At 40.7% G+C, this 15,675-nt stretch overlaps 1 protein-coding gene across 1 annotated transcript in view; it reads right to left on the minus strand.

The window, feature by feature from the left end:
- Positions 1–448: 448 nt before the first annotated feature.
- Positions 449–15,675, minus strand: part of LOC127692020 (PRAME family member 8-like) — a 47,958-nt gene continuing 32,731 nt past the window's right edge. The window contains 1 exon segment of the mRNA XM_052191898.1: positions 449–865. Within this exon segment, the coding sequence (XP_052047858.1) occupies positions 449–865 (417 nt within the window).

Below are 15,675 nucleotides of genomic sequence, written 5' to 3' on the forward strand. Positions count from 1 at the left end.
TGAGGAAGGAGTAATTGGGCTATAGGTTGTCCTGGAAAGATGGACATAAGTCCTTCTAGGAGTCTGGCCAGTACTACAATTTCACCATCATGTGACAAGTCCACAGGAGTGGGAATAACATGAAATCCTCCCTTTGACAAGGAAGTCATTCCAATGACTAAGCCAAATGTCCCAAGTGGCAGAGGACTGTAAACTCTAGTTGGAAACACTTGTATGCCATGTTCAGGTTTTAATATTGAGCTGGTGGTGGTGCACATGTCCAGGCCTGTGCTGCTGGGGGTGGCCCATTGCAGTTGGGAGATTGAACAGGGCTGTTGGCTGGAGGGACTGTTAATTGTTGTTGTTGTGGGACAAACCCAATTGCCCCAGGTTGGTCTGTTGGTAGGAGGCCAGTGGCTGCCCCTGGAGGGAGTTTCTCGATGGCCGGGGAAGGAGAGGACAGCCAAATTTATCTGTCTTGAAATGGCATTCCCATTGCCAATGGCAACCTGTGTGGCAGCGAGGACAAAGGGTAGTTGGAGGTCTTTGCCTCAGGGCAGGTGGACCTGTAGATTGAGGAGGTGAATTTTGGGGCAAAGAATTTCTGGTGGCTCAGAGGTGAGGACATCCATGTTGAAAGTGTCCGGACTGTGCAATTAAAGCAAGTCTTTGCATCTGAATGCCTGCTTTCTGAAGAGACTCCTATTGCCAGCCCTATGGCATGACTGGGTCCCATGCCCACACATAAGCAAACGTATTCTGCCAAGGCTTTAGAGAAATAATGTTTAAGCACATCCTGAAAGGCTGGGTTTGCATTTTCAAAGGCAAACTGTTTGAGGAATGGACTATCAGGGTCCTGAGGTCCAAAGATAACTCTCAGCAGCCTCTGGGAAGTACGGGGGGTGGAGTTCTTGGAGATTTCTCTCCTATTTCTCCCTCCTCTTCACCCTTATTCTCACCCAGACTCTCCTGGTCAGGGTTTGGGGCTTCATGGGGATCAGTGGCCCTGCTGTGTGAAGAGAATGGGAAAGCCAGGACTGGACTTTTCTGCAAGGATTTTTGGCTCTGGCTTTTTCTGGGTTTCTGTCTTTGAATTAAATCCTGAAGTTAGAGTGACCATCTGTCCCTCTAAAGCTTATAGTGCTTTTAAGAGGGCTACTTGCTCCCTGCCGCTTTCTACCATTTTTTGGAAAGAAGAAATCTCTTCAGTGGCTCTCTGGTGGGCTGCTTTCTCCTCCAAGCTGGCTTCCTCCCAGGGTGATAGTGTCAGCACCTGGATTATGACTAGATTTCAGAGTTTGTAGAGAAGGATAGAGCTTCCACCTACATGCTCTTTTTGAGAAATTAGGAGAAAGAGCAGATGTAAACAGAGACTGTTTTAAATGTCCCTCCTCCATTTCAATCACAACAGAGCTGTGAGTGGTAAGTCACCAGAGATGGTGTCTGGGACGAATGCTTTTTCAGAGAACACTCTCCCTCAGAAACTAAATCCTGGAGGTCAGGCCATTGTGAGGTATTCTTAATAATAGCATTAATTGGGGACCAATAATTAAAGGCAGTGATAGGGATTTTTTTTCAGGACCAAAAGTCTTAAAGGACTAAAACAATCACTTACTCTTGTCCATGTTTTCTTATCTATCACCCCTTCCTCTGGGAACCAAGGACAAATTTGTCCAACAAAGTCTAAAAGATTCTTAAGATCCTTTTTCTTAACCCTGGTCCCTCACATCTTGAGAGATTCTTTAAGCCCTGAAATGAACAGGGATTGCTGAGTGAATGCTTGTCCCATGTCTTACCTTCCAAGACCTGTACCATGACTATTAGTCTCTGGTCGAGCACCAGTGGGTCAACCATGGCTGGACCCATCTGCTCCTGGAGCTGCAATGAAGGGCCCTTCCAATATGTAGCATGGCATTCTCACCTTGCTGACTCCACAGGGGCCTCACTATTGGGTGCCAGAGTGTTCCAACCTCCAAGACAGTCATTGGGGTCCCTGGACCACCTAGGAGAGAATGGGGGATGAGATGCAAGATACGGACAGCAAGACATTATTCTGATCAAGCTGTCAAATTTTATTGTTTCACACACTGCAATATAAAGGAAAGCAAGCAGGATGTAGGGAGGAGGTATGAGGGGGCAAACATTGTGTCTGGGGAACAGTCTCTCAGGGGGCAAGCACTGTCTGTAAACATTGTCTCTAGGAAGTGTCTCTCAGGATTATTCCGCAGAATCTCATGACAAAGCTGGCTGGATTTCAAGGAAGTTGGCAAGCTAAAATGATCACAAGGAGGTGAAGTTGAAAGAGATTGCACCTGGAGGCAGGCTGGGAGGACACAGCGTGCTCTGGTGGGTCCGGCCCCACAGAGCTTAGGTTCCAGTCGTGAGGCCTCTGACAGGAGCCTTCAGATCTCCGCTTTGGGATCCAGAACTGCCTGGACTACAACACCACATCACCAGGCCCTGCAAGAGGCCAGAGGGGCACCTGGGAGGCCGGTTGGGAGGAGACAGTGTGCTCTGGTGAGTCCAGCAGGCCCCAGGCAGGAGCCTTCAGGTCTCTGCTTCGGGATCTGAACATCCTAGGCCACAGCACTCAGTCTCCAGGAAGTGCAAGAGGCCTGCTCTGCACCCGGAGGCAGGCTGGGAGGACACAGCATGCTCCGGTGGGTCCAGCCCCACAGAGCTTAGGTTCTAGTCCTGAGGCCTCTGGCGGGAGCCTTCAGTTCTCTGCTTCAGGATCCAGAACAGCCTGGACACCACATCTCCAGGCCCTGCAAGAGGTCAGAGCGTCACCCGGGAGGCCGGCTGGGAGGAGTCAGTGTGCTCTGGTGAGTCCAGCAGGCCCCGGGTGGGAGCTTTCAGGTCTCTGCTTTGGGATCTGAACAGCCTGGGTCACAGCACCCTGTCTCTAGGTAGTACAGGAGGTCAGCTGTGCACTGGAGGCCAGCTGGGAAGAGGCACCTTGCACTGGGGAGTCCAGCATTGACAAGAAGACCAACTAACACCAGAAGAACTAGATGGCAAAAGGCAAACACAGGAATGTCACTAACAGAAATTAAGGCAATATGGCAGCATTTGAACCCAATTCTCCTTTAACAGCATGTCCTGGATACCCCATCACACCAGAGAAACAAGATTTGGATTTAAAATCACTGGTCATGATGCTGGTACATGAACACATGAAGGACATACTTAAAGAAATTCAGGAGAAAATGGATCAAAAGTTAGAAGCCCTTTCAAAGGAAACACAAAAATCATTGAAAGAAATTCAGGAGAATACAAAAGCCAATAAGGAGGAAACACAAAAATCACTTAAAGAAATACAGGAGAACTTTGGTCAATAGGCTGAGGTCATGAAAGAAGAAACACAAAAATCTCTTAAAGAATTACGGGAAAACACAAACAAGCAAGTGAAGGAGCTAAGTAAAATCATCCAGGATCTAAAATCAGAAGTATAAACAACTAAGAAAACTCAAAGGGAGACAACTTTGGAGATAGAAAACCTTGGGAAGAAATCAGGGGACATAGATGCAAATATCAACAACAGAATACAAGAGATAGAACAAAGAATCTCAGATGCTGAAGATACCATAGAAACCATGGACTCAACAGTTAAAGAAAATGCAAAATGCAAAAAGCTTGTAACCCAAAACATCCAGGAAATCCAGGATACAATGAGAAAGCCAAACCTAAGGATTATAGGAATAGATGAGAGTGAAGATTTACAACTTAAAGGGGCAGCACATATCTTCAATAAAATTATGGAAGAAAAGTTTCCTAACCTAAAGAGAAAGATGCCCATGAATATACAAGAAACCTACAGAACTCCAAACAGACTGGACCAGAACAGAAATACCTCCCGTCACATAATAATCAAAACCCCAAATGTACTAAACAAAGAAAGAATATTAAAGGCAGTAAGAGAAAAAGGCCAAGTAACATATAAAGGAAGACATATCAGAATCACACCAGACTTCTCACCTGAGACTATGAAAGCTAGAAGATCCTGGGCAGATCTCATGCAGACTCTAAGAGAACCAAATGCTAGCCAAAACTACTATACCCAGCAAAACTTTCAATCACCATAGATGGAGAAACTAAGATATTACATGACAAAACCAAGTTTACCTGTCTTAGTCAGGGTTTCTATTCCTGCACAAACATCATGACCAAGAAGCAAGTTGGATCTCATGGAGGCACTTCCCCAACTGAAGCTCCTTTTTCTGTGATAACTCCAGCCTGTGTCAAGTTGCCACACAAACCAGCCAGTACAATTGACCCCTTGTCAACTTGACACACAAACACATCACTATTAAGCCTCAACCCTTACTTTCTTATTCATCCCCAAGATCTAAATTACTTTTAAAGTCCCACAGTCTTTACATATTAAAAGTTCAATCACCTTAAAATGTCCAATATCTTTAAAATTCAAAGTCTTTTAAAAATTTAAAATCTTTTAACTGTGGGCTTCACTAAAATACTTTCTTCCTTCAAGAGGGAAACATATCAGGGCACAGTCACAACCAAAAGCAAAACTCAAACTGCAATGGTTCAATGTCTGGGCTCCTCCAAGGGTGTGGGTCACTTCTCCAGCTCTGCCCTTTGTAGCACACAGCTTGTCTTCTAGGCTCCAACTGCCTGTACTTCACTGCTGCTGCTGTTCTTGGTGGTCATCTCATGGCACTGGCATCTCCAAAACGCTGCTATCTTCCACTGTAATTAGGCTTCACCAATAGCCTCTCATAGGCTCTCTTCATGGTGACAAGCCTTTGCTCCTATGCATGACCTCTTCAAGTCCTGGGCCATCAGTTGCAACTGAGGCTGCACCTTCACCAATGGCCTTCTGTGGCCTCTCACTGTGCCAAGAGCCTCAGCAGCTCTTCATGACCCCTTCATGCCTTCAAAACCAGAACCATCTGGGTAACTCTTACACAGTACCAAGTCCAGTCACAGCACAAAATACAACTGTGGCTATCTCTGGAATATACTCTCTGTGCTCTCAGAAAACACTTCCAAGAAGATTTTATCTCAGTGATGCTGGTCTCTCTTCTTAATCACCACTAATTTCTTAGCTCCAGCTAACCAGCATCAATAGTCCCAGTAACACAAAGGTTTGCTTTAGTGGTTCTGGTATCTCGTTACTTACAGCTGATTCTTCACCCCAGCTAACCAAAACCACAGAATCTTCACAATCAAAACATGGCGACTGTTAGAGTCTTTAATCTTCACTCTGAAATTTCACAAGTCAGGCCTCCATCTTCTGTATTGTTCTTAACACTATCTTTCAAGCTCCTACAAAACTTTCCACAGAGTTCTTAACATCCTAATGGCTCTTCTAGCTCAACGTTCCAAAGTCCTTCAACAGTCCTCCCCAAAACATGGTCAGGTTGTCACAGGAATACCCCACCTCTAGTACCAATTTGTCATAGTCAGGGTGTCTATTCCTGCACAAACATCATGACCAAGAAGCAAGTTGGATCTCATGTAGGCACTTCCCCAACTGAAGCTCCTTTCTCTGTGATAACTCCAGCCTGTGTCAAGTTGACACACAAAGCTAGCCAGTACATTACCCAATATCTATCCACAAACCCAGCCCTACAAAGGATAATAGGAGGAAAACACCAATATAAGAAGGGAAACTTCACCCTGGAAAAAGCAAAATAGTAACCTTCTTTCATCAAAGCCAAAAGAAGATAACCAATCAAATTTAAAAAGTAAAATAAAAAGGGATAGGAAGTAAAATCACTATTCCTTAATATCTCTTAACATCAATGGGCTCAATGCCCCAATAAAAAGACATAGACTAACCGACTGGATACGTAAAAAGGACCCTACATTTTGCTGCATACAGGAAACACACCTCAGTGTCAAAGACAAACACTACCTTAGAGTAAGGTACAAGCAAATGGTCTCAGGAAACAAGCTGGAGTAGCCATTCTAATATCAGATAAAATTGACTTTCAACCCAAAGTCATCAAAAGAGACTCTGAGGGACACTTCTTGCTGGTCAAAGGAAAAATACAACAAGAAGAACTCTCAATCCTGAACATCTATGCTCCAAATGGAGAGGCACTTTCATTCATAAAAGAAACTTTACTAAAGCTAAAGCACACATTGCAGCTAACACAATAATTAGGCATAACTTCAACACTGCACTTTCTTCAATGGACCGATCAGGAAAACAGAAACTGAACAGGGACACAGTGAAAATAAATGATTGAAGCTTTGGACTAATTAGAATTAACATATATGTATATATATATATATATATATATATATATATATATATATATATATATATAACACTTTATCCCAAAGCAAAAGAATATACCTTTTTCTCAGCACCTCATGGTACCTTCTCCAAAATTGATCATATAATTGGTCACAAGACAGACATCAACATGTATAAGAAGATCGAAATAATCCCATGCCTCCTATCAGATCACTTTGGAATTAAAGGGGTCTTCAATAGCAACAAAAACAACAGAAAACCCACATACACGTGGAAACTGAACAATATTCTACCCAATGATACCTTGGTCAAGGAAGAAATAAAGAAATTAAAGACTTTTTAGAATTTAATGAAAATGAAGACACAACACACCCAAATCTATGGGATACAATGAAAGCAGTACTAAGAGGAAAACTCATAGCCCTGAGTGCCTCCAAAAAGAAAATGGAGAGAGCATACACTAACAGCTTAATGACACACCTGAAAGCCCTAGAACAAAAAGAAGCTATTTCACCCAGGAGGAGTAGAAGGCAGAAAACCATCAAACTCAGGGCCGAAATCAATCAAGTAGAAACAAAGAGAACCATACATAGAATCAACAAAACCAGGAGCTGGTTCTTTGAGAAAATCAACAAGATAGATAAACCCTTAGCCAGACTAACCAAAGGGCACAGAGAAAGTATCCAAATTAACAAACTTAGAAATGAAAAGGGGGATATAACAACAGAAACTGAGGAAATTCAAAAAATCATTAGATCCTACTACAAAAGCCTATACTCAACACAACTGGAGAATCTGGAGGAAATGGACAGTTTCCTAGACAGATATCCAACACCAAAACTAAATCAGGATCAAATAGATCATCTAAATAGTCCCATAACACCTGAAGAAATAAAAAGGGTCATGGAAAGTCTCCCAACCAAAAAAAGCTCGGGACCAGATGGCTTCAGTGCAGAATTCTATCAGAACTACATAGAAGACCTAACACCAATACTCTTCAAACTATTCCACAAAATAGAAACAGAAGGAACTCTACCCAACTCGTTCTATAAAGCCACAATTACACTGATACCAAACCCACACAAAGATCCAACAAAGAAAGAGAGCTTCAGGCCAATATCCCTTATGAATACTGATGCAAAAATACTTAATAAAATTCTTGCCAACCAAATCCAAGAACACATCAAAACGATCATCCACCATGATCAAGTAGGCTTCATCCCAGAGATGCAGGGAAGGTTCAATATAAGAAAATCCATCAATGCAATCCACTAAATAAACAAACTCAAAGAAAAAAATATGATCATCTCATTAGATGCAGAAAAAGCATTTGACAACATTCAGCATCCTTTCATGCTAAAAGTCTTGGAAAGAACAGGAATTCAAGGCCCATACCTAACCATCGTTAAAGCAATATACAGCAAACTGGTAGCCAACATCAAACTAAATGGAGAGAAATTTGAAGCAATCCCACTAAAATCAGGGACTAGAGAAGGCTGTCCTCTCTCTCCATATCTTTTCAATATAGTACTTGAAGTTCTAGCTAGAGCAATTAGACAACTTAAGGAGGTCAAGGGGATACAAATTGAAAGGGAAGAAGTCAAATTATCACTATTTGCAGATGATATGATAGTGTACTTAAGTGACCTGAAAACCTCCACCAGAGAACTCCTATAGCTGATAAACAACTTCAGCAAAGCAGCTGGTTATAAAATCAACTCAAGTAAATCAGTTGCCTTCCTATACTCAAAGGATAAGTAGGCTGAGAAAGAAGTTAGGGAAATGACACCCTTCACAATAGCCACAAACAATATAAAGTATCTTGGTGTGACTCTAAGCAAACAAGTGAAAGATCTATACAACAAGAACTTCATGTCTCTGAAGAAGGAAATCGGAGAAGACCTCAGAAAATGGAAAAATCTGCCATGCTCTTGGATTGGCAGGATTAATATAGTTAAAATGACCATCTTGCCAAAAGCAATTTACAGATTCAAAGCAATCCCCATCAAAATCCCAACACAGTTCTTCACAGAGTTAGAAAAAGCAATTCTCAAATTCATCTGGAATAACCAAAAACCCAGGATAGCTAAAACTATTCTCAACAACAAAAGAAATTCTGGGGGAATCAGTATCCCTGACTTCAATCAATACTACAGAGCAATAGTGTTAAAAACTGCATGGTATTGGCACAGTGACAGACAAGTGGACCAACGGCATAGAATTGAAGACCCAGAAATGAATCCACACACCTATGGTCACTTTATCTTTAACAAAAGAGCCGAAAACATCCAGTGGAAAAAAGATAGCCTTTTCAACAAATGGTGCTGGTTCAATTGGAAGTCAGCATGCAGAAGAATGCGAATTGATTCATTCTTATCTCCATGTACTAAACTTCACTCCAAGTGGATCAAGGACCTCCATGTAAAACCAGACACACTTAAACTAATAGAAAAGAAACTGGGGAAGACCCTTGAGGACATGGGCACAGGGGAAAAGTTCCTGAACAGAACACCAGTAGCTTATGTTCTAAGATCAAGAATTGACAAGTGGGACTTCATAAAATTACAAAGTTTCTGTAAGGCAAAGGAAACTGTTAAAAGGACAAAACAGCAACCAACAAATTGGGAAAGGATATTCACCAACCCTACATCTGATAGAGTGCTACTATCCAATATATACAAAGAACTCAAGAAGTTAGACCCCAGGGAACCAAATAACCCTATTAAAAATGGGGTACAGATCTCAACAAAGAATTTTCACCTGAAGAAATTCGGATAGCCGAGAGGCACCTTAAGAAGTGCTTAACATCATTTGTCATTAGGGAAATGCAAATCAAAACAACCCTGAGATTTCACCTTACACCAGTCAGAATGGCTAAGGTCAAATACTCAGGAGACAGTAGGTGTTGGCAAGGATGTGGAGAAAGATGAACACTCCTCCACTGCTGGTGGGGCTGTAAGATGGTACAACCACTTTGGAAATCATTCTGGTGGTTCCTTAGAAAACTGGACATGACACTTCCGGAGGACCCTGCTATACCTGTCCTGGGCATATACCCACAGGATTCCCTGGCATGCAATAAAGACGCATGCTCCACTATGTTCATAGCAGTCTTATTTATAGTAGCCAGAAGCTCGAAAGAACCCAGATGTCCCTCAAAGGAGGAATGGATACAGAAAATGCCTATCTAACTTTTTAAAAACGTTATCATATTTGTGTGAGATGTGTGCATTGGCATGTGCATACCATGTTGGTTGCAGAGGTCAAAAGACGATATTTTTGTGTTATTGTTAATGCAAATAATGCCCTCATAATGAAAGCAGCTGCTCATATTTATCTCGATCCATTGGGTATGCACATATCCTTTCCCCTCTAACTTCTGGATATCCAATCTGCAACTGAGTGTTCTATGTACTCTCTGCTGGGCTCAGCTTTTCTGTAGGTCTGCCTGGTTGCCTCCTACAGGTAAACTGGGGTGGTGGTGGGTCATAGGAAGGCCTGATGGGCACATTACTAAGTGTGGAAACCACAGTGGCACAGATTGTGGGCTGTCTGGTTTCTTCAGACTCTGGAACAGCTTTTAAGGGTAAAAAAAAATGGAATCAAGTCAGGCATGGTGGTGCACACCTTTAATCCCACCACTTAGGAGGCTGAGGCAGGTGGATCTTTATGAGCTGGAGGCCAGCCTAGTGTACATCATGAGATGGTGTAGACTCATCAAAATTAATTATAAATAAATTATTTAAGACACGTCCCATCTCCAAACAGTGCAGAGGGTTAGTGGTGCATCTGGAGGCTGGCCACGGGGAGGCATCTTGCTCGGGTGAGTCCGTCTGACCTGGCAAAGCGGAGGATCCATCTGGCGGCCTCTGGCGGGAGCCTTCTAGTCACCACCTCTGGATTGGAAGCAGCCTGGGCCACGCACCCCATCCCCAAGCAGTGCAGAGGGCCAGCGGTGCATCTGAAGGACGGCTGCAGGGAGGCATCTTGCAAGGGTGAGTCCTGCATTGACAACAAGACCAACTAACACCAGTGAGATCTAGATGGCAAAAGGCAAATGTAGGAATGTTACTAACAGAAATCAAGGCAATATGGCAGCATCTGAACCCATTTCTCCATTAATAGCAAGTCCTGGATACCCCAACACACCACAAAAGCAAGATTTGGATGTAAAATCACTGGTCGCGATGCTGTTACAAGAACACATGAAGGACATAAATAAATCTCTTAAAGAAATTCAGGAGAAAAATGATCAAAACCTAGAAGCCCTTACAAGGGAAACACAAAATTCACTTAAAGAAATTCAGGAGAATATGGATCAAACGATAGTAGTCAATAATGAGGAAATGCAAAAATCACCTTAAAAAGTACAGGAGAAATTTGATCAACAGGTAGAAGTCATGAAAGAAGAAACACAAAAATCTCTCAAAGAATTAGAGGAAAATACAAACAAGCAAGTGAAGGAACTGAGCAAAAACATCCAGGATCTAAAAACAGAAGTAGAAACAACTAAGAAATTGCAAAAGGAGACAACTTTGGAGATAGAAAACCTTGGGAAGAAATCAGGGACCATAGATGCAAATATTAACAACAGAACACAAGAGATAGAAAAAAGAATCTCAGATGCCGAAGATACCATAGAAAACATGGACTCAATGGTCAAAGAAAATGCAAAATGCAAAAAGCTTGTAACCCAAAACATCCAGGAAGTCCAGGACACATTGAGAAGACCAAACCTAAGGATTATAGGCATAGATAAGAGTGAAGATTTACAACTTAAAGGGCCAGCAAATATCTTCAATAAAATTATGGAATCACACCAGACTTCTCACCAGAGACTGTGAAAGCTAGAAGAACCTGGGCAGATCTCATGCAGACTCTAAGAGAACACAAATGCCAGCCAAAACTTCTATACCCAGCAAAGCTCTCATTCACCATAGATGGAGAAACTAAGATATTCCATGACAAAACCAAGTTCACCCAATATCTTACCACAAACCCAGCCCTACAAAGCATAATAGGAGGAAAACACCAATACAATTCAGTTCCTTCAGTCCTTCCCCTAATTCCTTCATTGAGGTCCCTGAGCTCAGTCCGATGGTTCAGTGCAAGCATCCATATCTGTATCCAGAAGGCTCTGGAAGAGCCTCTCAGGAGACAGCTATATCAGGCTCCTGTCAGCAAGCACTTCCCAGCATTTGCAATAGTGTCCAGGTGTGAAGACTGTATATAGGTTGGATCCCCAGGTAAGGCAGTCTCTGGCTGGCCTTTCCTTCAGTCTCAGCTCCACACGTTGTCTCCATATTTGCTCCCATGAGTATTTTGTTCCTCCTTCTAAGAAGGACTGAAACATCCACATATTGGTCTTCCTTCTTGAACTTTCATGTGGTCTGTGAATTGTATCTTAGGTATTGTGAGTGCACACCATGTGTGTTATTTTGTGATTAGGTTACCTCACTCAGGATGATATTTTCTAGTTCCATCCATTTGCTTAAGAATTTCATGAATTCATTTTTTAATACCTGCATAGTACTCCATTGTATAAATGTACAACATTTCTATATCCTTTACTCTGCTGAAGGACATCTGAGTTCTTTCCAGCTTCTGGATATTAAAATAAGGCTGCTATGAACATATTGGAGCATGTGTCCTTGTTACATGTTGGAGCATCTTCTGGATATATGCCCAGGAATGGTAGAGCTGGGGCCTCATTTAGTATTGTGTCCAATATTCTTAGGAAGTCCAGACTAATTTCCAGAGTGATTGTACCAGCTTGTAATCGCACCAGCAATGGAGGAGTGTTCCTCTTACTTCACATCCTCACCAGTATCTGTTGTCACATAAGTTTTTGATCTTAGTCATTCTGACTGGTGTGAAGTGAAATCTCAGGGTTGTTTTGATTTGCATTTCCCTGATGACTAAGGATGTTGAACATTTCTTTAGGTGCTTCTCAGCCACTCAATATTCCTCAGTTGAGAATTCTTTTTTTTTTTAACCCTATACCCCATTTTTAATAGAGTTATTTGGTTCTCTGGATTCTAACGTCTTGAATTCCTTGTATATATTGAATATTAGCCCTCTATTTAATGTAGGATTGATAAAGATCTTTTCCTAATTTGTTGGTTGCTATTTTGTCCTATTGATGTGTCATTTGCTTTACAGAAACTTTGCAGTTTTATGAGGCGCCATTTCTCAATTCTTGATCGTAGAGCATACCTATTGGTGTTCTGTTCAGGAAAATTTCCCGTGTCCATGTGCTCGAGGCTCTTCATCACTTTCTTTTCTATTAGTTTCAGTGTGTCCGGTTTTATGTGGAGGTCCTTGATCTACTTGGACTTGAGCTTTGTACAAGGAGATAAGAATGGATCGATTTGCATTTTTCAAAATGCTGATCACCGGTTGAACCAGCACCATTTGTTGAAAATGCTGTCTTTTTTCCACTGGATGTTTTTAGTTTCTTTGTCAAAGATCAAGTGACCATAGGTGTGTGGGTTCATTTCTGGATCTTCTATTCTGTTCCACTTATCTACCTGCTTGTTTCTGTATCAATACCATGCAGTTTAAATCACTATTCCTTTGCAATACAGCTTAAGGTCAGGGATGGTGATTTCCCCCAGTTCCTTTATTGTAAAGAATAGTTTTTGCTTTCCTGTTTTTTTTTATTATTCCAAATAAATTTTCCAATTGCTCTTTCTAACTCTATGGAAAATTGAGTTGGAATTTTGATGGGGATTGCATTGAATCTGTAGATTGCTTTCAGCAAGATGGCCATTTTTACTATATTATTCCTGCGAATCCATGAGCATGGGAGATCTTTCCATCTTCTGATATCTTCTTTCATTTTTTTCTTCAGAGACTTGAAATTGAAATCCAAATTCTTGTCATACAGATCTTTCACTTGCTTGGTCAGACTCACACCAAGGTATTTAATATTATTTGTAACTATCATGAAGGGTGTCATTTCCATAATTTCTTTCTCATCCTGTTTATCCTTTTAGAGGAAGGCCACTGATTTGTTTGAGGTAATTTCATATTCAGCCACTTTGATGAAGTTATCAGGTTTAGGAATTCTCTGGTGTAATTTTTGTGGTCACATAAGTATACTATCATACCATCTGCAAATAGTGATATTTTGTCTTCTTCCTTTCCAATCTGTATCCATTTGACCTCCTTTTGTTGCCTAAATGCTCTGGCTAGGACTTCAAATATTATATTGAATAGATAGGGAGAGAGTGGGTAGCCTTGCCTAGCCCTTGATTTTAGTGGGATTGCTTCAAGTTTCTTTCCATTTAATTTGATGTTGGCTACTGGATTGTTGTATATTACTTTTACTATGTTTAGTTATGGGCCTTTAATTCCTGATGTTTGCAAGACTTATCATGAAGGTGTGTTGAATTTCTTAGCATCTAATGAAACAATCATGTGTTTTTTCTTTGAGTTTGTTTATATAGTGGATCATGTTGATGGATTTCCCTATATTGAACCATCCCTGAATCCCTGCAATGAGGCCTACTTGATCATGATGGATGATCATTTTGATGTGCTCTTGGGTTCAGTTTGTGATAATTTTGTTGAGTATATTTGCATTGTTATTCATAAGGCAATTTTGTGTGAAGTTCTCTTTCTTTGTTGGGTCTTTGTGTGGTTTTGGTATCAGTATTAACTGTTTCTTTCTAGATTGAATTGGGTAGTATTCCTTCTGTTTCTATTTTCTGGAATTGTTAGATATGTCTTCTTTGAAAGTCTGATAGAATTCTGCACTAAACCGATCTGGTCCTGGGCTTTGTTTGGTTGGGAGACTTTTTATGACTTGCTTTTATTTCTCTAGGGGTGGTGGTACTATTTAGATGGTTTACCTGATCCTGATTTATCTTTGTTTCCTGGTATCTGTCTAGAAAATTGTCCATTTCATCCATATTTTCCAGTTTTGTTGTTTTTGTGGTAGAATCTGATTTTTTTTGGATTTTCTCGGTTTCTGCTGTTATATCTCCCTTTTCATTTCTTATTTTGGTAATATGGATACTGACTCTGTGCACTCTTATTAGTCTGGCTAAAGGTTTATCTATTTTGTTGATTTTCTCAAAGAAGCAGCTCCTAGTTTTGTTGATTCTTTGTATAGTTCTTTTTGGTTCTACTTAGTTGATTTCAGCCCTGAGTTTGATTATTTTCTGTTGTGTACTTCTCTTGGGTGTATTTGCTTCTTTTTGTTCTAGAACTTTCAGATGTGCTATCAAGATGCTAGTGTATGTTCTCCCCAGTTTCTTTTTGGAGGCACTCAGAGCTCTAAGTTTTCCTCTTAGAACTGCTTTCACTGTGACCCATAAGTTTGGGTATTTTGTGCCTTCATTTTCATTGAATTCTAAAAAGTCTTTAATTTCTTTCTTTATTTCTTCCTTGACCAAGCTGTAATTGAGTAGAGTGTTGTTCAGCTTCCATGTAGATGTGTACTTTCTGGTTTTTTTTTTTTTTTTTTTTTTTTTTTTTTTATTGAAGACCAGCCTTAGTCCAAGGTGATCTGTTAGGATACCTGGGCTTATTTTTATCTTCTTGTGTCTGCTGAGGCCTGTTTTGTGAATAATTATATGGTAAATTTTGGTGAAGGTACCATGATGTGCTGAGAAAAAGGTATATTCTTTTGTTTTAGGATGAAATGTTCTATAGATATTTGTTAAATCCATTTGGTTCATAACTTCTGTTAGTTTCACAATGTCTCTGGTTCCATGATCTGTTCATTGCTGAAAGTGGGGTGTTGATGTCTCCCACTGTTATTTTGTGAGGTGCAATGTGTCCTTTGAGCTTTAGTAAAGTTTCTTTTTATGAATGTGGGTGCCCTTGCATTTCAAGCATAGATGTTTAGAATTGAGAGTTCATCTTAGTATATTTTTCCTTTGATGTATATGAAGTATCCTTCCTTATCTTTTTTGATAACTTTTGGCTGAAAGTTGATTTTATTTGATATGAGAATGGCTACTCCAGCTTGTTTCTTTGGACCATTTGCTTGGAAAACTGTTTTCAAGCCCTTTACTCTGAGATAGTATCTGTCTTTGACACTGAGGTGTGTGTCTTGTATGCAGCCAAATGCTGGGTCCTGTTTACATATCCAGTCTGTTAGTCTATGTCTTTTTATTGGGGAATTGAATCCATTGATGTTAAGAGATATTAAGGAATAGTGATTGTTTCCTCCTTTTATTTTTGATGTTAGAGGTGGAATTATGTTTGTATAGCTACCTTCTTTTGGGTTTTTGAAAGAAGATTATTTTCTTCCTTTTTCTAAGGTGTAGTTTCCCTTCTTATGTTGGAGTTTTTGATCTGTTAGCCTTTGTAGGACTGCATCTGTGGAAAGGTATTGTGTAAATTTGGTTTTGTTGTGGAATATCTTGGTTTCTCCATCTAGGTTAATTGAGAGTTTTTCTGGGACATAGCAGCCTGGATTGGCATTTGTGTTCTCTTTAGAGTCTGTATGAGAT

Source organism: Apodemus sylvaticus, chromosome 9 (assembly GCF_947179515.1).
Source record: "Apodemus sylvaticus chromosome 9, mApoSyl1.1, whole genome shotgun sequence".
NCBI lineage: Eukaryota > Metazoa > Chordata > Mammalia > Rodentia > Muridae > Apodemus > Apodemus sylvaticus.